Here is a 22,810-nt window from a genome sequence, read left to right as displayed (position 1 = left end):
CACAGTTCATGGGTTCAAGCTCCACATCGGGCTCTGCACTGGTAGTGTGGAGCCTGCTTTTGATTCTCTCTCTCTGCCTCTCCCTGACTTGTGCTTTTTCTCAAAATAAATAAATAAATTAAAAAAAAATAAAATCTAGTTTGTCTGATATAAGTATTGCTACTCTGGCTTTCTTTTGACATCCTTTTGAATGATAAATTTTTCTCCATCCCCTTACTTTCAATCTGCAGGTGGCTTTAGGTCTATAATGAGTCTGGTAGGCAGCATGTAGATGGGTCTTGTTTTTTGATCCATTCTGACACCCTGTGCCTTCTGATTAGAGCATTTCATCCATTTACATTCAGAGTGATTATTGACAAATATATTTAGTACCGTTTTGTTACTTGTTTTGTTGTTCCTAGAGGTTTTCACTGTCCCTTTGTAGTCTTTGTCATTTTTGGTCTTCCTTTCACACTCAAAGAGTCTCATTTCATATTTCTTGCAGGGCTGGTTCAGTGGTCACAAATTCCTTTAGTGTTTGTTTGTCTGGGAAGCTCTTTATCTCTCCTCTTATTCTGAATGACAGCCTTACTGGATAGAGTATTCTTGACCACAGATTCTTCTCATTCAACACATTGAATATATATATATATATATATATATATATATATATATATATATATATATATATATATCATGCCTCTCCTTTCTGGTTTGGCAGGTTTCTGTGGAAAGATTTGCTGCTAACCTTATTGGTCTTCCCTTGTAAGTTAGGGACTTCTTTTGTCTTGGTGCTTTTAGGATTTTTTTAAAAATCTCTATATTTTGCAAATTTAACTATGCCTTAATGTTGGCCTGCTTTTGTTGATTTTGATGGGGGTTCTCTGCACCTCCTGGATTTAGATGTCTGTTTTCTTCCCAAGATTAGGGAAGTTTTCAGCTATAATTTCCTCAAATAAACCTTCTGCCCCCTTATCTCTCTCTTCTTCCTCTTGGACTCCTACATTAAAATATTATTGTATTTGATGGAGTCACTGAGTTCCCCAAGTCTACTTTCTTCATCTAACATTTTTTTCTCTCTATTTCACTTTTTTAATGTTTATTTATTTTTGAGAGAGAGAGAGCAGGCAGGGGAAGGGCAAAGAGAAAGGGAGACACAGAATCCAAGGTAGGCTCCAGGCCCTGAGCTGTCAGCACAGAGCCGAACACAGGGCTTGAACTCACAAACCACAAGATCATGACCTGAGCTAAAGTTGGACATTTAACCAACTGAGCCACCCAGGCACCCCTTCTCTCTCTGTTTTAAAAGTTTATTGGAGCATCTGGGTGGCTCAGTCAGTTCAGCCTCCAACTTTGGCTCAGGTCATGATCTCACAGTTTGTGAATTTGAGCCCTGCATCGGGCTCTGTGCTGACAGCTCAGAGCCTGGAGCTTGCTTCAGATTCTGTCTCCCTCTCTCTCTGCCCCTCCCCCACTCACACTCTGTTTCTTTCTCCCTCAAGAATAAATAAACATTAAAAAAAATTTTTTTAAGTTTATTTATTTTGAGAGAGGGAGAGAGAGAGAGAAAGAGAGAGAGAGAGAGAGAGAGAGAGAGAGAGAGAGAGAGAGAGAGAGAGAAAACATGAGCAGGAGAGGGGCAGAGAGAGAGAGGGATAGAGAGAATCCCAAGCAGGCTCTGTGCTATTGGCAGGGAGCCTGATGTAGGGCCCGATCCCATGAATTATGAGAGATCAAGCTGAACTGAACTGAGTTGAAATCAAGAGTCAGACACTTAACCAACTGAGCCACCTGGGTGTCCCTTTTTCTCTCTACTTAGTGCATCTCATTATTTTCCATAATTCTATGTTCTATATCACTTATTTGTTCCTTTGCTTCTTCCATCCTTGTGGTCATTACATTTAGTCAGTCTTGAATCTTAGTTATTGCATTTTTCGTTTCTGGCTGATTAGTTTTCAGCTCTTTTATCTCTGTGGTAAGGGATTCCCTGATATCATCTCTGCTTTTCTCAAGCCCAGCTAGTATCCTTGTGATTACTCCTTTAAATTCTGAACCAGGCATATTATTTATATCTGTTTCAATTAGATCCCTGGCCATGACCCTTTCTTGTTCTTTCTTTTGGGATGAATTCTTCCATCTTGGCATTTTGTGTAGGTTTCTGTCTTCTTCTCTGTGTAAGGAAAGCCAGTTATGTTTCTTGCTTCTAAGAGTAATGGCTTTATGAAGAAGAGATCATATAATGTTCCGAGCCTGGTGCTCCAGGAAGTGTCTCTGGTGCATTCTGCTGCTGTGTTATGGCTGCTGTATCCCTCAGCTCAGTCTTCTGCAGAGTTTCTTCTTGCCTGCTGTGGGGAGTGTTTTGGACCTTGGCCAGAGTGTGGTGAATGTGCTCTGGTCTGTTTGTGAAAAGAGACCTGATACTATTTCCACTGGAATTGAAGCTATGCAGAACTCTGTGGTCAGTAGATGTGGTGCGTGCAGGGTTTTATGCTGGTCTTCTGGAGGAGGAGCCTCTGTACTGGTCCTATGGCACATTTGCTTGAGTAAAGCAGTATCAGCAGAGTGCACGGGGTTGGACTTGGTGTAAGTGGGTTAGGCAGCTAGTGTGGGCTCTGTGTTGTTTACTGAGGTTGGTTTATGCTGAAGGGTAGAGGAGGGGAATGGTACAACCCCCTCCTTTGTCTCTGGAGAGGAGAGTCTGTGCTTGCTGCTCTCAGGGAAGCAGTTTCTCTGAGAGCAAACAATTTCCCCTGGTGCATCACAGGCGTTTTTCACATTGCTGATTTCACACTGTCTCTGGGTTGTTTGTCTGCTTGGAGCAGCACAGCACACCTTGGGCTCTACCCTAGCCGGGCCTGCTGCTTTTTAAAATTCCAAACTTCTGGGTCCTGCTGTGGCACGGACCTGCACCGGTCCTCTGGGAAAGGGACTCTCTAGGCTGGAACTGATGCAGGTTTGACTCAGAAGGCCAGTCGTGCCAGAGCTCAGAGCCATGGGATTTGGAGCAAACAGGCTAAACAGCCAGTGTTCCGGTTAGCTGCCCTCAGCAGGTATCTGTAGGCCAATGCTGAGGGGTAGAGGGAAATGGCGCCTGCTGGTTCTCCTCCCTCCACCCCTGCCCCACCAGAGGCAATGCCACCTCTCATAGATGCGCTCCAAAGAGTATGAGCAGTCTCTCCCCATGTCCCTTAGGTGATCCAGAGATCTCACAGTCTGTCCCAGGGTTTTTTGTCTGCCTCTGCTTCAGGAGTAGGACAGCATCCTCAGGTCTCTATCCCAGCCAAACCTGGGGACCTTGGAAACTCTAGTCTTTGAACCCCACTGATTGCAAAACTGGCAAAATTCAGCCCTTCTCGTTTTCAGGGCCAAATGCTTTGGGAAGTGTGCTCGTACGTATCCTTGTGTGCTCCTCTGTCTCTCCCTTTTCTCCATGACCAGGGCTCCCTTCCCTTCATAGCACCCGCAATCCGTTTCTCCCCCAAGCCATATCTCTGCATTTCCTACCTTCCTCAAAGTGGGCTCTCCTTCCAGCTGTGCACTTTGTTCTGTCAGTCCTCAGGTCAATTTCTTGAGTATTCTGAATGATTTGATAGTTATTTAGCTGTGTTCCAGGGATGAAGGGAGCCTAGACTCCTCCTACTATGCAGCCATCTTAGCTCCCCTTTGAGTTGTATGAGTTCTTTACATATTTTGGATGTTAACCCCTTATTGGATATATTGTTTGCAAATACCTTTTCCCATTCAGTAGGCTGCCTTTTTAAAAAAAAATTGTTGGTTTCCTTCACTCTGCAAAAAGCTTTTTAGTTTCATGCAGTCCTGTTTGTTTATTTTTGCTTTTGTTGTCCTACTTAAAGAGATAGATCCCAAAAAATATTGCTAAGACTGATGTCAAAAAGCTTACTGCGTATTATTTCTTCTGGGAGTTTTATGGTTTCTGGTCTTACATATAAGTCTTTAATCCATTTTTAGTTTATTTTTGTATATGGTGTAAGAAAGTGGCCATCTTTCATTCTGTTGCATACAGCTGTCCTGTTTTCCCAGTACCACTTGTTGAAGAAACTGTCTTTTCCCCATTGTATGTCCTTTCCTCCTTTCCCTAGGTTAATTGAACATATAAACATGGGCTCTGAGCTCTCTATTCTGCTTTTGTGCCAATACTGTGTATGTTTTGATTACTGTAATTTTGTAGTATAGTTTGAAATCTGGGAGCATACGACTTTTAGTTTAGTTTAGTTTTGTTTTGTTTTTCCTCAAGATTGCTTTGGCTATTAGAGGTCTTCTATGGTTCCATATACATTTTTTTAAGTTTATTTATGTATTTTGAGAGAGAGTTTTGCACCCCCAATTCCATATACATTTAACTTTTTTTTTTTTTAAGTTTATTTTTGAGAGAGAGAGAGCACACAGGGGAGGGGCAGAGAGAGGGGGAAACACAGAATCTGAAGCAGGCCCCAGGCTCTGAGCTGTCAGCACAGAGCCGATGCAGGGCTTGAACCCACAAATCATGTGATCATGACCTGAGCCAAATTTGGATGCTTAGTCAACTAAGCCACCCAGGCACCCCTTATTTTAAGTAATATTTATACCCAATATGGGGCTTGAACTCACAACCTTGAGATTAAGAGTCGCATGCTTTACCTACTAAGCCAGCCAGGCACCCCAATTCCATATACATTTTAAGATTATTTGTTCTAGTTCTGTGAAAAATGCCATTGGAATTTTGGTAGCAATTGCTTTGAGCCTATAGATTGCTTTGGGTGGTGTGGACATTTTAACAACGTTAATTCTTCCAATCTATGACCATGGCATGTCTTTCCATTTTTTGTGTGTCATCTTCAATTTCTTTCATCAATATCTTTTAGTTTTCAGAGTACAGGTCTTTCACCTCCATGGTTAAATTTATTACTAGATATTTTATTCTTTTTGATGCAATTGTGAATGGGATTATTTTATTTCTTTTTCTGATAGTCTGTTATTAGTGTATAGAAATGCAATATATTTCTGTATATTGATTTTGTATCCTGTGGCTTTACTCAATTTATTTATTAGGTCTAATAGTTGTTGTTGTTGTTGTTTTGGTGAAGCTTTAGGGTTTTCTACATATAGTATTACATTACCTGTAAATAGAGGCAGTTTTACTTCTTCCTTTCCAATTTGGATGCCTTTTAATCTATTTTCCATTTTATGTTTCGATGTCACAACTTACATATTTTTATATTGTGTATACATTGATGATACATTGTAGCTACAGTGTTTTTTATACTGTTGTTCCTTAACCTTTATATTAAAGTTAGGTTATTAACATACCACCATATTATAGTATTAGAGTAGTCTGACTATGACTATATACTTACCTTACCAGTGTGTTTTACATTGTCATGTGTTTTCATTTTACTAAGTTGTGCCTGCTATTTTATCATAAATAACTCCTTTCAGCATTTCTTATAAGGCAGGTGTAGTGCTGATGAATTCCTGCAGCTTCTGTTTGTCCAGGAAGGTCTTTGTGTCTCCTTCGTCTCTGCAGAACAGCTTTGGTGGGTGAAACATTCTTGGTTGGCAGTAACCTCCCCCCCGCCCCCCGCCCCGCCTTCAGCATCTGAATATATTATTCCTGGCCTGGAGGGGTCTGTTGATTAATCTGCTGATGGTCTTATGGAGATTCCCTTGTATTTGAGGATTCCAGAGCCTCACCATTTGCCTAACAGGACTCTTCCTGGTCATCGCATTTGTCAGACTTTGCTCTTGGTGGTTGAGTCAAGCTGTCCAATCATTTTTAATATCTCCACAACCCAGACAAGTGTTATCTATCCAACTGGTATTATTCATGCCGAGGCATAACAGGGTTTATTGTGCTGTAAATTTTCAAAATTTCATATTTTCCTGCTGCCTCTGCATCCTCACAAACAGGTTGCAGTGTCCATCCCTGGTCCCTGGGCTGGGGAAAAGGCTGGTCCCTACCACAAGTTCCCCTTCCTGCCTTCCTGTGACTAACTTAGTGACATGAAAGTGTGCCAGTGAAATCCCCTCGGGCCTTTTGCTTCCAGACCCCGTCCTTATCCCTGACAAAGGCTCTTGCCTGTGAGTCCTCTGTGTCTCTTGACTCTTCACTTCCTTGGTGGAGCCCGTTCCCTTTGTGCTTCTCCCATCTGGTCCCCTGTGAGAATAATAACGCTTTAATTCCGTATGCCTCTTTGAATATAAGTTCCACAGCCGTGTTGAAGTGATCCTTAACGACCCTATGGGGGGACCTGCTCCCCCATTTACAACAGACCCAGCCTGTGTGGCAGTCTATGGGAGCAAATCAGCTGTGACCCTGTGTTACCCCTTTTTGGAACACTAGATCTTTGAGTCCTACTAAACAACCCTCAGTCTCCTCCTACTATTCTCCTTTTCCACCATTTTGTTGAAATCTCAAATCCTCTAACAAGCCCCTTCTAACTGACTTTGGTAGGTAAGGTGATCAATTTTGAAATTTCTTTATCCTCCATCTGGTTGGTCACTGGTGAGAGAGGACATGAATGAAGATGCCCAGTCCACCATCTGTAACTGGAAGTCCCTATGGTTTTATCCCAGTGGTGCCATGTGTTCTTTTGTGTGGACACGTTTCCACCTTGGGCCGTCTTCCCATTAGCTTGGGGTGGCCAGGACCCTAGAGACGAGGCTGGGTCAGCCAATTCTGAGGAGGTATGGACTGGCATTGTGGAAAGACAAGGGGCTTGGCCTGAGAGGCTGTGAGAAGATATCTGCCTTCTCCTGGCAATTGTCCCCTTTGACGTGTGTTCCAGGACCTGCAGTTCCCACGGGTCTTGAAGGTCTGAACTGGATAGGGGGTATTTACTGCCCCAAGACACACCCCAGCACTCCCAGTCTGTATTGGGGTTTTATGCAGAGAGATGCTTCTAGCAAAACCAACACTCTGGTAGTGGTTTCCAACCACTTTCTGTGGAAGAACCTCACCATCCACTTGAAAAAAACTCACTATAGCTTCTCTTTAAAAGTGCCTTTCTACAAACACCGTGTGTTCATCGTAGCCCATTAGGGAAATTTAAATAATCTATTTCTTATAAGACATCATCTGTTTTCCTAGCGGACATTTAAGACATTGCTCTTGTAAACGACGTAGGGATAAGAAATATTCTTGTGTCGGGCGCCTGGGTGGCTCAGTCGGTTAAGCGTCCGACTTCGGCTCAGGTCCTGATCTCATGGTCCGTGAGTTCGAGCCCCGCGTCAGGCTCTGTGCTGACAGCTCAGAGCCTGGAGCCTGTTTCAGATTCTGTGTCTCCCTCTCTCTGACCCTCCCCCATTCATGCTCTGTCTCTCTCTGTCTCAAAAATAAATAAAACGTTAAAAAAATTAAAAAAAAAAAGAAATATTCTTGTGTCTGTCCTTAACTATTTACCTAGGGTCAAGACATAAAAGTAGAAATGACAGTTTGAGGGATTTTCAGATTTATAATGATGTCGATTCACATTGCCACTTACCTACTGCATCATTCGTGCCCATGGGCATTTCTGTCAACCGTATGAAAACACTTGCTTTCTGACACCCTCGTTATCCCTGGATTTTGCCAATTAAAAACAAAAAGTCTGTTCTGTTTTGGTGAGAATGTCTTATTTTGCATTTTTTGACTATTTGTGAGGATGAACATCTTTGCTATGCGATGGCCATGTGCCTCGGTCTCCTGTGACTTTCCTATTTATGACCCTTTCTTCAGTTTGAATGTTCTGAAATGTTTATTCTCGAAGAACTTTAAGAATCAATTCATCACATAACATAAGAGAATAAATATGTGGTAGAGGTTTGACTTGAAATGGTTTCAAATTCTAGATTACTTTGGGCATAATGACATTTTTATTTTCATTTATAAAACGTATTGTATATCAATAATACTTTATGGATTAGGATCTTACTATGCCTCACGTCTTTTTCTGGCTCTGTTTCATCGGTCCAAATTCCAGAATGATGATAAACAACAATGGAGACGGAGGCCTGTTTGCTTTTCTTCTGGCTGTAACAGAAGGGTCACAGAGGCAAGTGACATTCAGGCTGCACTGTCAGTCTGCTTTTGGCAGTTGATTTCGTGAATGTGATCATGGGGTTGTGATGGGTTGTCTGGGTGACTCTGCTCTGTGTGTGTCTGAAGGAGAGATCTGGGGTGGGGGCCGCAGGATAGGGGTAGGGGACACTTCCTGATATGGCATGGTCTGCGTGACTCAAAGAGAGGGAAGAAATGCACTGCAAACAGACTGCAGAGAGAAGGGGCCAAGGTCTGAGGGCAGATCTGAGGGCAGAGCACTTGCTTAGCAGATTTCATTCTGTAACAGAGACTCGAGGAAGACTGTAGCAGATAAATGTGGGATCAGGGGGGAGTGCAGGGTGGTCCAGGCCGGTGAGCACAGCCCCAGGGGGCTGGATCTTTGCTTTCCCCTTTCTGTCCTCCCTCCTCCTCTGCCCCCAAGAGCACTGCTGGGCTGTCCTCCCGAAGCTGACGGGGCAGTGACAGCTGGAGGTCCTCAGCAGCAGGAGGGTCGCTCTGCAGGACTGAGAGAGCTGGGAGGCTGCCTAGGACATGAGGCCCCTCTGGGCCTCCCAGGGCTGGAGGACTGTGGCTCTGACATACTTCACCACCTTGGAGGGTGGTGTTTGTGTACCTGGCATACACTCACCTGTTTGTGCCCAACCTCATGTGTCTCCCATCAGCCCACACAACATGCACACATTGTCCACAACTGCCCATGTCATACACGTCGATCACACACCTGGCACATGACTGGGCACATGACCACCTCACGAACCCCATTATACTTGCCTGAAGTTAAGTGCCAGCACGAGTAACTTCACTTGCATGACAGAGCCCGGTGACACACTTTTCTATGACAGTGCCTGGAGCAAAGGAGGGTTTGTACCTTCAGCTCTGAGGTCCTGGGGGGTGGCGGTGGCTGGAGGCAAGGGAGATCCCTGTGCTTGAGATTATCTGCCTTTTATTCCACTTTATGGAAGGTGGTGAACTTGAGTAGAGCTGAGAGTGGATGAAGATTTACAGCACCCTCAGCCAGGCTCCCTCTGGTTCTCAGTGCAAGTTCTGGACATGGGGCTTGGGTGCTGGCTAGATTCCTCAGTTGTGTGGGTCTCAGGCAGGGACTGTTTTCCCTGAAGCCAGACAGAGGCATTCCCGCCCTGCTCTGGTCAGTTTCTCTGTGCCGCTGCTTTGCGCAGCTCTACCTCTCGCGTATCCACTTCTTTGCCTGTTCTCTGGGATGGAGGGGTCGCACCGACCCTGCCAGTAAGACGGCAGATTGAGGTCATCTTACATGAAGGATGATGAGGCAGAGGACTAATTCTGGCTGAGGATAGTCTTTTTTTTTTTTTTTAATGTTTATTTGTTTTTGAAGGAGAGAGAGAGACAGAGCGGGAGCAGGGGAGGGTCAAAGAGAGAGGGAGACAGAATCCAAAGCAGGCTCCAGGCTCGGAGCTGTCAGCAAAGCTGTTGATGTGGGGCTTGAACCCATGGACCGTGAGATCGTGACCTGAGCTGAAGTCGGAGGCTTAACCGACTGAGCCACCCAGGCGCCCCTAACTGAGGATAGTCTTAACAAATGTGGGAGCGAAGGTTGACCCTGACTCCGGCACTCCCTCCCTGGGGATGGGGGGCACTTACAGTGACGCTGTTTCCCTTCCCAGCAAAACTTCCTATATGACTATTCTTCCGCCTCTCATGTTTTACCATTTGGCTTTCATTCCACATCCCTGCTGCAGTGGCTCCTGAGGAGGTCACTGCTGGCCTCCATTTATCAGATGGGCACTGCCTTGACCTCGTCTGGGGAGATAGTTCTCCACCAAGGTCATGGTGAAGTATACTGAGAGAAGACGATACAGACATGATATGTTTTAGAGATAGATTTATTAGGAAATCTGGTGGATTGGTTGTGAATGGTGAAGGAAAGGGGGAAACCTAGGTTCCAGAGGTACCATTTATTGCAATGGGGGAAGACTTCCCATGGTTAGGAGGATACATGGTATTTTGGTGGAAATTAGGAATTACATTTTGGACTTTGTTATTTTTTTTTAAATTTTTTAATGTTTATTCATTTTTGAGAAACAGAGAGGGACAGCATGAGCAGGGGAGGGAGAGGGAGGGAGACACAGAATCTGAAGGAGGCTCTAGGCACAGAGCCATCAGCACATAGACTGGTGCGGGGCTCGAACTCATGGACCATGAGATTGTGACCTGAACCAAAGTCGGACGCCTAACCGACTGAGCCACCCAGGTGCCCCAAAAGTTTAATTCTTTAAAGCCATCCCCTTTTCAATTTCTGATTGGTAATTTGTGTCTTCTTTTCTTCTTGATCAGTGGTACAGGTTTATCAACTTTAATTGATTTTTCAAAAAAACAGTTTTTGGTGTCATTGGTATTCTTAATTTTTAAAAAATTTTATTTTTAATGTTCTTTTATTTTTGAGAGAGAGAGAGAGAGACAGCGCGTGAGTGGGCAAGGGGCAGAGAGAGAGGGAGACACAGAATCCGAAGCAGGCTCCAGGCTCTGAGCTGCCAGCACAGAGCCGATGCAGGGCTTGAACCCACAAACTGTTAAGATCATGACCTGAGCTGAAGTTGGACACTTAACTGACTGAGCCTCCCAGGTGCCCCGATATTCTTAATTTCTTATCTGTTTTCTACTTCATTAATATCATACTTTCTTTTCTTCCTGAATTGGTTAGTAAGTATACTATAATGTTTATAGTAGAAGTGATACCTTGGTAAGCATCTTACCTTATTTCTTATTTTAAGTGGACCTCTTGTAATATCTTACCATCAAGTATGAAGTTTGTCATAGTTTAAAAATTTTTTTTATTTTTCGTTAAAAACAAATTTATTTATTTTTCTTTCAAACTTTAATTTAAATCCTAGTTAGTTAACATATAGCGTAGTATTGGTGTCAGGAATAGAATTTAGTGATTCATCACTTACATATAACACCCAGTGTTCATCATAACAAGTGCCCTCCTTAATGCCCATCACCCATTTAGTTTTTTTTTTTTTTTAATTTACATCCAAATTAGCATATAGTGCAACAATGATTTCAGGAGTAGATTCCTTAGTGCCCCTTTAGTTTTTTTTTTTATAAATGCACTTTATCATTCTCATGAAAACCTCTTTTATTCCCATTTTGTTAATTTTTGAAAATCGTAAGTGTCCAGTATTATGAAACTTTTTCTGCACCAGTTTAGATGACCATTTGTTTTTTTTCTCTTTTAGTCTCTTAAGGCAGGGAATTCTGTATTTTGTAATGCTAAGTTATGTTTACATTCTTGGAACAAAATAAACTTTCTTTTTTTTACAAAGTATATATTTTTATACATTTTTTAGGTTAGGCTTGCTCATACTTTGTTATTATCTGCATAGTACTGAATTATCCCCAAACTGTTCAAGAGGAAATGAAAACTCTTGTTCCTGTGGTTAAATACATAGAGCAATGTATTCCATGTGGGCTTATGCTTTTAAATTGTTTTACTGTCTTTTTCGTGGGCCTTTGAGGAGGAAAAGAGAATGAGAGATTTATTTTTCACTATATTTTTCCCACTTCAAGGCATTTGCTGGGCGGTGGAGTGTTTCGTAAGCCTGTGCTTATGCAGGGAGCACATTGTGTACCACTGCATGTGGGCACAGTTTCCCTGGACCTTGGTGATCAGCCTGCAGCCTGTCTTGCTTTGTTCCTCCTGGACTCCTTTCAGGGTCTCTCTTAGTCTGGGGCTTCCCAGTAATCTTAGGCCTTGCTTTATTTTTTCCCCCCAGGCAACTAGACCAAAATGGGTTAGATAGCTTGCTGATTTATTCTGATTCCTTCTGTGTCTCTCTTGAAAGAATGTAGTATGGGCTCACCCCTCATGGCTTCAGTCTGGAAGATGTGCCTCGGGCTCTAACAGTCCTGTCTTCTTGCCTTCGGCAAATGTCTTCCACTGTACTTCGTCGCCTTTCCTTCTTGATCAGGCAGATGGATGTCGGTCATCATGTCAGTTTGAGTTCCCAGCAAAGAAAACCCAGACACAGGGACATGAGGGCAGGCACTTTATTTGGGAAGCGACCTCAGGGTGCTCCAGTGAAACAGGAAAACGAGAAAAGCCGCAAGATTGGCCAACTGGGACTCAAGACCACTGGGCACCTATCAGAGACCGTATGGAATTCACTTCAGAACTGACCCGCCAGAAGTTGAGGAGGCTGGGGTCCGAATTGTTTCAGGGTTGCCCTGTAGGCATGATCTGCTTTGCATATGCAGAGGGAGCCGAACAGTGTTCAGCAAGCTCCCAGGTGGTGGAGAAAACCAGCGAACAGTGAAGAAAGATGCAAGTGTTTGAAGAGGGAAGATGTCTCCAAGAGGGGATTATCCACCACTGTTTTGGGCGAATTTAGGTCAGACCACGGGGAAGTGGGGCGGGGCTTTTATGATCTCGGAGGCAAGGTCATGTGTGAATCAGAGATCAAAAGCCTCACCCTTACGTTCCTGACATTTACCTTTCAAGCCATCTGAGGTTTGGATGTCAGACAGAAAGGAATTTAGAAGGGCATCTGACCCTGATTTTTCCTTGGCCACAGATTAGGTAAAGAGTCCGTAGGTTGCAGGAAGGCAGCCAGAGGGGAGGGATTACACAGAAAGCGTCCAGATGTCGCAGGTGCCAGCAGTCCCCAGGGAGTTCTGTGTGAGTCTAGCAGCAGTTGGGGGACTGGTTGTGTCTTGGTGAGGACAAACTGCCCGTTGCTCATCGCCTTCTCACCTTTGGGTGGGGTGCCCCTCACTCCCTACACTTGCTGTGGACCAGGGTGAGTCTTCATCTATGACATTGGAAGACCCGGCCCACTCATCTGGGTGACAGCTCTCCTTCTGTAAGCCCAAGAACTTTTCAGTATGTATGGTGGGGGAGTGGTGGAATACACACACATCACATATGGGAGGGTGATGAGAAGGGTCTCTGCCCCACAACCTGCTTATGACCTCTGGACTCCCCTTGCTACCATGGGGGCAGCACTCCATTTCAGAAGTAGCCCCCAGCCAGACCCTGGGGGGTCAGAGTGGTGGGCCATAGGCCAAGAGCCAGGTCTCACTCTGGGCAAGGTGGCCTTCCTCTCCTGTCCCCATGACGTGCTCCACAGAGAGAGAGAGAGAGATCCCCTCTGGGAACCTCTCCTCAGCCTCTTCACCAAAATGATCACAGAGATACCCCTCCTGGGGGAAGCCCTGTGGTGTAAGTTCAGCAGACTCTTTTCTGGGGGAGTGCTCAGGTGGTGGGGATGGAAGCGTAAGAGAGGAGGCAAGGATCCTGGCCAAGAGGAGACAGATGAGGGCAGCAGGGCCTGAGAAGCCTCTGGAATCATGGCCATAGAGCAGAGCCACAAGAGGAGTTCTGAAGCTCCAGGACCCTGGACATCCACTCTGAGCATCAGACCCAACTTGTAGTGTGTTAAGTACAAGGGGGCAGCCGAATCCACAGTTGGGTGGTCGGCACTAGGGTAAACTGAGGTGCAGGAGGTGACGGGGTTCACCACTCGCACCTTGACCCTTGTTCTTTCTCTCCATCCAGGTGCTTGGGACAGGGGCTGTTTCTCACCCATGATTTTCTGTGGCCCCACCAAAGAGGCCCTGGAGAGAGGAGGTATTTCCATTTTATAGGTGGGAATCAGAGGCCCAGAGAAGGACTAACACGTGCACAGCCACACGGTGAGCTGAGCCGTCTCTCGCAGTGGGTGCACAGATGCCGCAGGTCCTGATGCCCGGGAGCCTGTAATCTTTGGCAGACACTTTACCTCTCCGAGCCCCAGTCTCCTCGCTTGTAAGACTGGGATGATTACTCCCGTCTCTTGAGGTCACTGGGAGGCTGAAATTTGGTAAATAATGCATGTGAGGTGTGGATCCTGGTCCACGGAAGTGCTCAGACATGCCGGCTGTGCTAATGGTCATCACCCCTCCCCCCACCTCTGGGATTCAGGGGAGGAAGGACATCTGACTGCATTCAAATCTAGCCACGGTTGGAAGGCACACTGGTGGTGCCCCTGCTGCAACACCCCTCCACCCCCCAAGCCCAGCCCAAGGAGCAAGCACTCTCCATGAATTGCAAGGCTTTTATTGCTGGAATCCTCTAGTCAGACACCTGGACATGGCAGGCTGCTGAGACTACTTAGTGATCAGTTCAGTGGCTTCTTTAGGGCTCCTGGCAGTGATGGCTCCATTAACACAGAGGACTTGTGTATATTTTGTCCTGCAAAGAGAAAGTCAGGAGACCTGGTGAGACCTCGAGGGGTATGAGAGACATCAAGCTCTACTGAGCACACACTGGACACTTTGTGGGGAGGAGCCTGCAGGCTTGTTTGGAGGGTGGCTTCTGGATCTGAGCAGGCCAAGGTGGTTCTTCCCAATCTACTGCACAACAAGAGAATCCCAGGGTGTGCCTAGAAGCTTCCTCCAATGAAACAGAGTAAAGGAGAGGGGGGACTATGATGGGATGGAGGGCAGTCTCGGATAGAAGTGGTAGACTTGGATAGAAAGAGGCTGGCAAGAAGGTCCTGGCAGGGCTCCAGATGCACCTGTGGGCATCTGGGAGACTCCAGGAATGAGCTGGTCCAGCCTGCTTCCTCCTTCTGTCCTTTGGACACTTGTTGCTGAAGCAGTAGCTTGTTCCTACTTTTGGGACAGCAGAGAGAGGATTCACTGGAATTCTCCACTCAGGGCATCCCAGGCCTGGGCAGGGCAGGAGGAGGACTTTTTGGAAGCTGCCTCTCCTCTCCTCCCCTCCCCTCCCCTCCCCTCCCCTCCCCTCCCATCATCCTCTCTCTTGGTATGTGAGGCACAGAATGGCAGGGCAGGAGGAGGGCTTTTGGAAGCTGCCTCGTCTCACCTCCCCTCGCCCCTCCCCGTCCCACCCCTCCTCTCCCCTCCCCTCCTCCTCTCCCTCAGTATGTGAGGCACAGAATGGCCCTCTGGGACCCAGGGAATGAAGACAAATGAGGGTTTTTTTTGGGGGGGGGGTGGAATATGGAACTTGAGGAGTTAAGAGAAAAGGAACTGATGTTTGGAGATAGGAAGCACCTAGTGCAAACAGTTTGAAGATCCAGTCTCACGTGCTGGAGAGGCTGGAGTCAGGAAGGCCAGAGCTGATGGCCTGACACTGAGGCCAAGTGATGCCAGGGACACAGGAGGGCCTGCAGACTCCCAAGCTGGTGGCCAAGCAGCGTTGAGCAGCCTGGGCCAGCCCCAAAGCTTGAGGGGTAGGCTGAGTCTTCCCCACATGATCCCCTCTACTTCCCCAGCCATGGCGTCTTTCTCCTCCCAGATTCCCAGGGAAGGGCCATGGTGGAGAAGAAACAGGAGCACCCCCCGCCCCTGCACTGCCCTGAGCAGACCCCCCAGACAGGCATCAGAGGCACAGACACACAGAGCTAGACCCACCAGCACGCTGAGAGCATTCTCCTTATCCTCTTCTGTCATTTTTGCATCAGCGCAGTTCTTCAGTGTTCTGGCATTTTCCAACACCATAGATCGTGCATTGTATTGTGCCACTTGCTCAACATATTCGTCAGGGGTTCCCGTCAGGAATAGGTCAACATCCCTCTTCACAGCTGAGCAAATTTCACAATCTGCAACACAAAGACAAGCTGACCCTCCCTTTTGAAAGACCTTCATCAGGACACATTCTTCCCTTCCCCTTCCCGCCACGCTCAGAAGTGCCCTGGGAAGGTGTTAGAACCCCTGGAGAATCTGTGTCCCCAGACACTCATGTCCCAGACACCTACTTCCACCCGAGATCAAAAGCAAGGCAGCCCAGAGAAGCACGAGAACACGAGCCCCCTTCATGATGCAGTGGCAGGTGCTCCCTCCCCAGCCTGGAACCCTTTTATACCTGCTGTGGCCACAACAGTAGGGCAGGGTGGGAGGGCTGTGTCTAACATCCTTTTCCAGGAGGCACCGCCAGGCCTCTCTGGGCTGCAACTCAGAATTGCCTGGGGGCTGTGGAGGGAGGAGATGTATATGTGGGCAGGATCCTAAGTCCCCAAGTCAACAGATGACACTACCTTGGCTGCCCTTCCCCGTCTTGAGGGCTCTGTCCAAGTGTCAGCTGACACCAGTAATTTCAGAACTGAAATTTTCTAGGTTGATTGGGGAAAGGGGCAAGAGAATCTCCCAAGTCAGGCCTCCCGAATGATGGCCAATGTCAGCCTGTCATTACATGTGACCTTGAAGATGGTCTGGTCTCAACTTATGGATTTTTCAGGAAACCCAGTGCTTAGCTAGTGGGCTCACAGCTAGCAAGTACCAAAAGAAGGCCGGTCTCTGGTGGCTCCTGCCCTGCCTTCATCATAATCTGTGTCCTTGACCTGCTGCTCAGTGGCCTCCCTTGAGCCAGTCTCCTGAATCTGATTCTGGAGCCCTGAACCCTCCCCTACATGCTGGCGCCCGGGTTCTAGTTGTCTCTTGACCGAGTCCTGTCACCTGGTCACTTTAATAGCCCCTCGGACAGACACAGAAATACCATTTCCCCCCAACTGGCTTCTTCCTTTGAGTTTCTCTATACTGTTCATAGTATTCACACCATTATCTCTCTGGAGATACAATCCGAGGAAAAGCCAGACTGCTTCTGTGGCCTGGGACCATCATGTGCTCTGCGTATCCAGCGCCCCACCAAAGACCTGCTGCTTTTCTGAATCTACTCCGGCCATTCTCTCCTCCCTCACGGGTCTCCTTTCTGCTTCTTGACCACGCCAGGGCCTTTGCACGAGCTGCTGCCACTGCCCAGGATGCTCTTCCTAACAAGTATATGATTCATGGCATAATTGCCCAGGGCTCCTCAAACGCCGCCTTATCAGAGAGACTTTCCGGGGCGCCTGGGTGGCGCAGTCGGTTAAGCGTCCGACTTCGGCCAGGTCACGATCTCGCGGTCCGTGGGTTCGAGCCCCGCGTCGGGCTCTGGGCTGATGGCTCAGAGCCTGGAGCCTGTTTCCGGTTCTGTGTCTCCCTCTCTCTCTGCCCCTCCCCCGTTCATGCTATGTCTCTCTCTGTCCCAAAAATAAAAAAATTTAAAAAAAAAAGAGAGACTTTCCCACATGCTTGATCCCTTATGTCAGGGCCCCCCACCTCCCCCAGCAGCACATGCTGTTCTCTCCCACTTCGTCTCCCTCCATAGCACTCCTTGTCATTTGGTGATCGTCTTCCCCTCCCCCTTAGACGTATAACGAGCTCCAGGAGAGTGAGGGCTCTGCCGTGTGTGCTGCTGCATCCCCAGGATGGGGAGAGGGGCCAAAATGTAGCAGGGACTTCACGAATGTTTGTTAGATGGAAGAAAGGAATATCTCATTTCTGTGGAGTTGATAACCGAGAACATTTGTACTTAATGCTTGCTTGCTGGAGGTACCTTGCTGGGCCTTTTCTCTGAGTCTCTGTGACAGAAGGAGGTTTGCTGGAGCCCAGAGCTGAAGGTAAGACAAAAGTTTTCTGGTTCCAGTCAGAACTCTATGCCAAACAGGATTCACATCCGGTAACTGCTCTTGGCTAAGAGGAACCGAGTCCTGAGCTCCAGCTGTCAGTTAGCCACCATGGAGCCACTCCAGTCATGAGGCCCCAAGGTCATACCTATGATGGTCACCTCATGACGAGCTCAGGTCACTGCAGATGTCCCTCAGAGGTTCCTGGGCACCTATCCGCCTGGGAACACAAGCTTCATGTGCCCCAGACTGGCCATGCTTGCTCTTTCTTCACTGGGACAGAATTTCAGGGTGGTCAGGGCGCTTGGGCAAGGATCACATGTCTGCTGTCCTTCACTAGGCCCTTCCTTCCAGTTCTCCCCAGCTCTGTGAGATGGTGAAGCCAGATTTTGGAGTGCTGGAGCAACGCAGTCAGGATGCTGATGTCCGTGCAGACCCACTGGGTGCCACAAGTCCATCTGAGATATCTCTTCATGTGGGGACATTCGCCGAGGTCAAGGGCACTTGCTGGCTGAAGTCTTGCCAGTATATGCAATCCTTTCCTCATGCAAGTGTTTGGTTGTTTTTTTTTTTTTTTTAATGCATTTTTATTTGGGGATAGTTCTAGACTTACAGAAAAGTTGCAAAGATTTGTCAAAACTGACATTGGCATATTACTACTAACTAAATTCCAGACTTTATTCGGATTTTACCAGTTTGTTCATTAATATCCTCTTTGTGTTCTAGAATCCAGTCCACATCCTACACACACTGCATTAATTGTCATGTTTTCCCAGTCTCTTCTGGTCCGTGATAGTTTCTTAGTCTTTCCTTGTTTGTCATGGCCTTGATAGTCTTGAGGACCAGGTATTACAGAATGTCCACTAAGCTGACTTTGTCTGCTGTTTTTCTCATAGTTTAAGAGTCTGAACTTTAGGTATGGGGTTTAGGGAGACACCAAAGAGGTGAAGTGTCGTATCGTCACGTGGTAATGTGTATCATCCCTGGTTACGTTAGCCTTGATCATTTGATTAATGTTGGCTTTGCCAGGTTTCTGCATGGTTTTCCCCTTCTCCTACCTACTCTTTGGAAATGAATTATTAAGTCTAACCCACTCACAAGGAGGGCAGGCAATAAGCTCCACCTCCTTAAGGGAGAGTACGTATGTGTATTATCTAGAATGCTTTTGTAAAGAATATCTGTCTCTTATCTCCTTATTTATTTATTTAAACATTTATATCAGTATGGACTCACACATTTAATTGTATACTTTGGGTTATCAACCAATACAATGTTATTTCTTTTGTTTGCTCAAATTGTTTCAGATTTGGCCACTGGGAGTTTCCTTCTATAATTTTCATGGACTATCTCATCATGTTTGTGCCAATAAACTACTTTCCTAGATTAGAAGGTTGAGTTTAGCTCTTGAGAGCGTTTAAGCACCTTTGGTTGACCTGGCACCTTGGTATGTGGAGCTCCAACTCACAGTGGACATAAGAGACAAACTGTACAACCCCACAACTATTCACTAATGTTTCTGGATGGGCTAGTAAGTCCAACCTCCTCTTGGGATTAAGTTTACTGATGGAGGAGGGTGAGACAGGGCCAAAGCTGGAGCTACTGGGAGTCAAGAAGGTGCCCAGGCATTTGCTTCCTTAAGGGTGAGAGGGAAGCAGGTGACATGATCCTAATTTGGAGCATTACCAGCCCTTGAGGAGGCGTACATGCCCAAGCATCCTGAGACTCCCCTAGTAGGGAGTGATTTGTAGCCCAAGGATGGGGTCCACCCATTCTCAGGGCTTGATCCACAGACTGCAGCAGTTAAGGTGTTCAAGAGGCTTGAGTTGGGACTAACACCCCATACTTATCTCCAGGACTTAAACTTGGGCATAAGTAAGGTTTTTGGATGCTCTTTTGTCTACCCGTAGTGGTGTAGACCTGTCCTTGACCCCTCCTGTGATTTTCATCTCTTTGTCTTGGGAGAGTATCGCATTTGGGAGCCAGGATAGTTTGAGGGAAGGAGTAGCAGGAAACAGGGGTGACAGGAGCCGGGACAACAGAGCAGTTGGCTCAGCATGGAATCACTTAGACACGTCACCTCCAGTTGGTCTTTGGCAAAGAAAAAAACCATATCCTCTCCAAGAGCTTTGGCCTCAAGAGTAGGAAGGGCTTCCCACTCTTAACAGCCCAAGGGCTGAGGGAGCCACATGTGCCAGGTCCCTGCCCACAGGCCTTTGGAGCTTCTAGGGGGGGTGTGGACTGGGCTTAGGGTGCTAGTAGTTTATAAAGCAGCAGAAATCCTGTCCTGAGCAGAGCATTCTAGCAGCTGACACGATGAGGGGGGCACTGCTTGTGCTGGCATTGCTGGTGATCCAAGAGCTGGGCGTCAAGATGGGTGAGAGCAGATGGAGGGACAGATGACCTTCCTGATCCTTGCCCTGCTCTATCTCACTCCTTCACCTCCCATGGTGATCACAGGTTCTAGCCACAAAGTTAGGCAGCAGCTGGGAGATCATTGTCCAGGAGTCCTCCAGAACCCCCCTGATGTTTTTAGTCGTTAAATGGAAGGAGAGGTTTGGAGATGGAGGGGTCATTAGTTGTGCACACAATAGGGGATAGTTAGTTGGGGGTAGTGGTGCTTATTTGAAAGGCAGAAACAGGCAGGCTGGGATGCCCGGAGGCACTGGTCAGGGGTCTCTCCAGCTGCTCTCTTCTGCTGAGAGTGCCACATAGAAAATGTTCTGTCTGTCTGGGATGTAAGCAGTCCTGGGAGTGGGCAGATCTCTGCGGAAGGTGAGTCAGAAGACCCTGGATATACGTGAGTTGCTTTCAAGTGGTGGGCAAACAGGAACCTCCTACTCTGCTGATTCTTTTGTTAAGGTGTTTTCTGTTTGTGTCTTCAGCGGAAACTTGCCCCATTTTTTATCACGTCTTTACTGCGGTGACCACTGGAAATGAATTAGTGTTGGACTTCTTACTCATGGAAGTCAATGCTACTGAACCAGAGAGAACAGCCATGAAAAAAATCCAGGATTGCTACGTGGAGAACGGATTCATGTCCAAGGTCTTGGATGGACTAGTCATGGTAATTTCCTATCCTTCCCCGCCTCCCCAACCTTCACGTTGCGCGTGCAGCAGATTGTAATATTCCACATACAGACCATGCAGTCAGGGGCTACATGGCAGGTAAGAGCTATAAACAATCAAGCACATAAACCTTTGCTCCACTCTACAGCACATAGAATACTCAACCTCATGCCATGAGCACATCCAGCCTGTTCTTCTACCACACGTGTCCCTTGTGTGCGAATTACCTTACGCACAGTTGGAAAATAGGGGACTAATATCGGTGTGGCATAGAAAGCGTGTTGACTCATAGGATTTTTTCTTTCTAGGTTAGGGGTGCCAGAATTGCAGGAGTAGGATTTTCACCTTCCACAGGGAAGAGAAAGTTCTTCATTCAGCTCCTGCACATGTAGGAGCCTTGTCAGTTCTAGTTGAGGAATATTGAAACTAAGGCACCTGCCCTCAGACTCTCTTCCCAGGAAGGGACTCCCTGGCTTTGGGAAGCTTCTGGTTTTTGGCTTCTGTTTTACTTCCCCTTGTGCCCACCTTGATGGCTGCTATTCCTTTGGTTCAGAGTCTCACTTCCATCTGTATCATTTCAGGGTCTAAAGTCAGATTTTCCACTCTGTTGTTCTGGTGCCTGAGGCCCTTGAGGCAGCTCCTAGCTACGTGCAGCTGCACCCCAGCGCTAGTCAGTGTATTTCTGGTGAACTATCTTTTTCTGTTATTTTTCTTGTTGCACAGTTAGGTAGATTTTGGTTAGTCTGCCTCTTACCTCTACTTGCCCTTAAGTGCTGCTTCTGTAAAATGAGAGCTTTGTGAAGAAGTGGAATTTCTTGCATGATTACGGGCACCCAGGGCACATGGGATTGTTCACAACACACACATACACATTCCATACATCCAGTACACCTGACAGATGAGTCTCAGGTGAGGGAGACATCGCATGGACCCAGACTCAGCTACCTTGCCCCTCACCCATGCCCAGCCCCCATCACGCCCTCCAGAATCTTCTCCTCTTCTTGCCTCCCTCACTGGTTGTTCAGACTCCCTCCTGGCACAGGTGCGTGGGTGACGGGGGAGCCGTCTCCACCCTGGTCTGACTGATCGCGGCCCTCTCTCCAGAAATCGGTCTGTGGGCTAGAGGTTCTTGCTAGGGATGAGTGGAATCACTGTGGATGAGGCATGAGGGGATCCTGGGGGAATGGATAGCCCTGCCATGCGCTCAGGTCTTCTGTCCCTCCTCGTCTTACTCTCTCCCAGGCAACCATCAGCTCCAGCAAAGATTGCATGGGTGAAGCAACTCAGAACATTGTAGAAGATCTCAAGCTGAACACTTTGGGGAGATGAATCTTTGCCGCTGATGCCCCTTCTGAGCCCCATCCTCCTGCCCTGTTCTCCTTTACACCTAAAGCTGGAATCCAGACACCTGTCCTCACCTAATTCACTCATAATCAGGCAGACTAGAATAAAAAAAACTGCATCTTAGCACCCCCGGGTGCCCCGTGTCTGTGTTCTGTGCGGGAAGCGTGGGAGGCCTGGCAGGAGATCCTGGGACATGGCAAAGGGAGGTGACATGTGCTCATTGAGAGCATGGGGACTGGAGGCAGGCTGAATCAGGAGCACATGTGAGCAGTTTCCTCTTCCTCGGGCTATTCTCTCATCTGCAAAACGGGGATTATATGTGAGGATTAAATTAAATCACATACATGTAACCCCAGGATTCATCACCATGGAAGGATAAAAATGTTGTCCACGTAGCATATTTCCAACTGTGGCATTTGTCACAGCAGCAGAGCCTCTAGTCCCTTAAATGTCATCCTGGCAAGGGCACCTGGGTGGCTCAGTCGGTTAGGCGACTGACTTCAGCTCAGGTCATGATCTCAAGGTTTGTGAGTTCGAGCTGGGCATCAGGCCCTGTGCTGACAGCTCAGGGCCTGAATCCTGCTTTGGAGTCTGTGTCTCCCTCTCTCTGCCCCTCCCCCACTTGCACGTGTGCAAGCGCTCACCCTCTCTCTTAAAAATAAACGTTAAAAAAAAATGTCACCCTGGCAATTTAAGGGTGGCTCAGGTGATGACCTGAGTGGGTTTATCACAAATCCTCTCTGTGTCTCAGTGGTATTTGCCATTTTCTGCTTCATTTTTAAAAAATTTCTTAATGTTTATTTTTGAGAGAAGGAGAGAGAGAGTGCACACAAGTGGGAAGGGGGAGAGAGAGAGAGAGAGAGAGAGAGAGAGAATCCAAAGCAGGCTCCAGGTTCTGAGCTGTCAGTGCAGAGCCTGACACGGGGCTCAGACCCACGAACTGTGAGATCATGAC

At 47.1% G+C, this 22,810-nt stretch overlaps 2 protein-coding genes across 2 annotated transcripts; one reads left to right on the top strand and one right to left on the bottom strand.

Moving 5' to 3' along the window:
- Nucleotides 1–14,077: 14,077 nt before the first annotated feature.
- Nucleotides 14,078–15,844, bottom strand: LOC131499618 (major allergen I polypeptide chain 1). The gene is made up of 3 exons (XM_058707720.1): nucleotides 15,760–15,844; nucleotides 15,416–15,603; nucleotides 14,078–14,228 (listed from the first exon to the last, which is right to left on the bottom strand). The coding sequence occupies exons 1-3, from the start codon at nucleotides 15,818–15,820 to the stop codon at nucleotides 14,199–14,201; spliced, it is 279 nt and encodes a 92-aa protein (XP_058563703.1). The 5' UTR covers nucleotides 15,821–15,844; the 3' UTR covers nucleotides 14,078–14,198.
- A 3,865-nt stretch (nucleotides 15,845–19,709) lies between these two features.
- On the top strand, nucleotides 19,710–21,985 carry LOC131499555 (major allergen I polypeptide chain 2-like). The gene is made up of 3 exons (XM_058707633.1): nucleotides 19,710–19,819; nucleotides 20,328–20,509; nucleotides 21,754–21,985. Exons 1-3 carry the CDS (start codon nucleotides 19,759–19,761, stop codon nucleotides 21,838–21,840), a joined length of 330 nt encoding a protein of 109 aa, XP_058563616.1. The 5' UTR covers nucleotides 19,710–19,758; the 3' UTR covers nucleotides 21,841–21,985.
- Nucleotides 21,986–22,810: the final 825 nt, after the last annotated feature.

The sequence above is a fragment of the Neofelis nebulosa genome, chromosome 17 (genome assembly GCF_028018385.1).
Source record: "Neofelis nebulosa isolate mNeoNeb1 chromosome 17, mNeoNeb1.pri, whole genome shotgun sequence".
NCBI lineage: Eukaryota > Metazoa > Chordata > Mammalia > Carnivora > Felidae > Neofelis > Neofelis nebulosa.
This window is presented reverse-complemented; position numbering and strand designations above follow the sequence as displayed.

Excerpts from the sequence above, each read along its gene's own strand:
- LOC131499618 (XM_058707720.1), bottom strand. The coding sequence starts at position 15,820 with ATGAAGGGGGCTCGTGTTCTCGTGCTTCTCTGGGCTGCCTTGCTTTTG. Across the intron at positions 15,604-15,759 it reads GCTTTTGATCTCGGGTGGAA|ATTGTGAAATTTGCTCAGCT; the intron begins GTAGGTGTCTGG and ends TTTGTGTTGCAG. Across the intron at positions 14,229-15,415 it reads AGAATGCTCTCAGCGTGCTG|GACAAAATATACACAAGTCC; the intron begins GTGGGTCTAGCT and ends TTCTCTTTGCAG.
- LOC131499555 (XM_058707633.1), top strand. The coding sequence starts at position 19,759 with ATGAGGGGGGCACTGCTTGTGCTGGCATTGCTGGTGATCCAAGAGCTG. Across the intron at positions 19,820-20,327 it reads AGAGCTGGGCGTCAAGATGG|CGGAAACTTGCCCCATTTTT; the intron begins GTGAGAGCAGAT and ends TTGTGTCTTCAG. Across the intron at positions 20,510-21,753 it reads TCTTGGATGGACTAGTCATG|GCAACCATCAGCTCCAGCAA; the intron begins GTAATTTCCTAT and ends ACTCTCTCCCAG.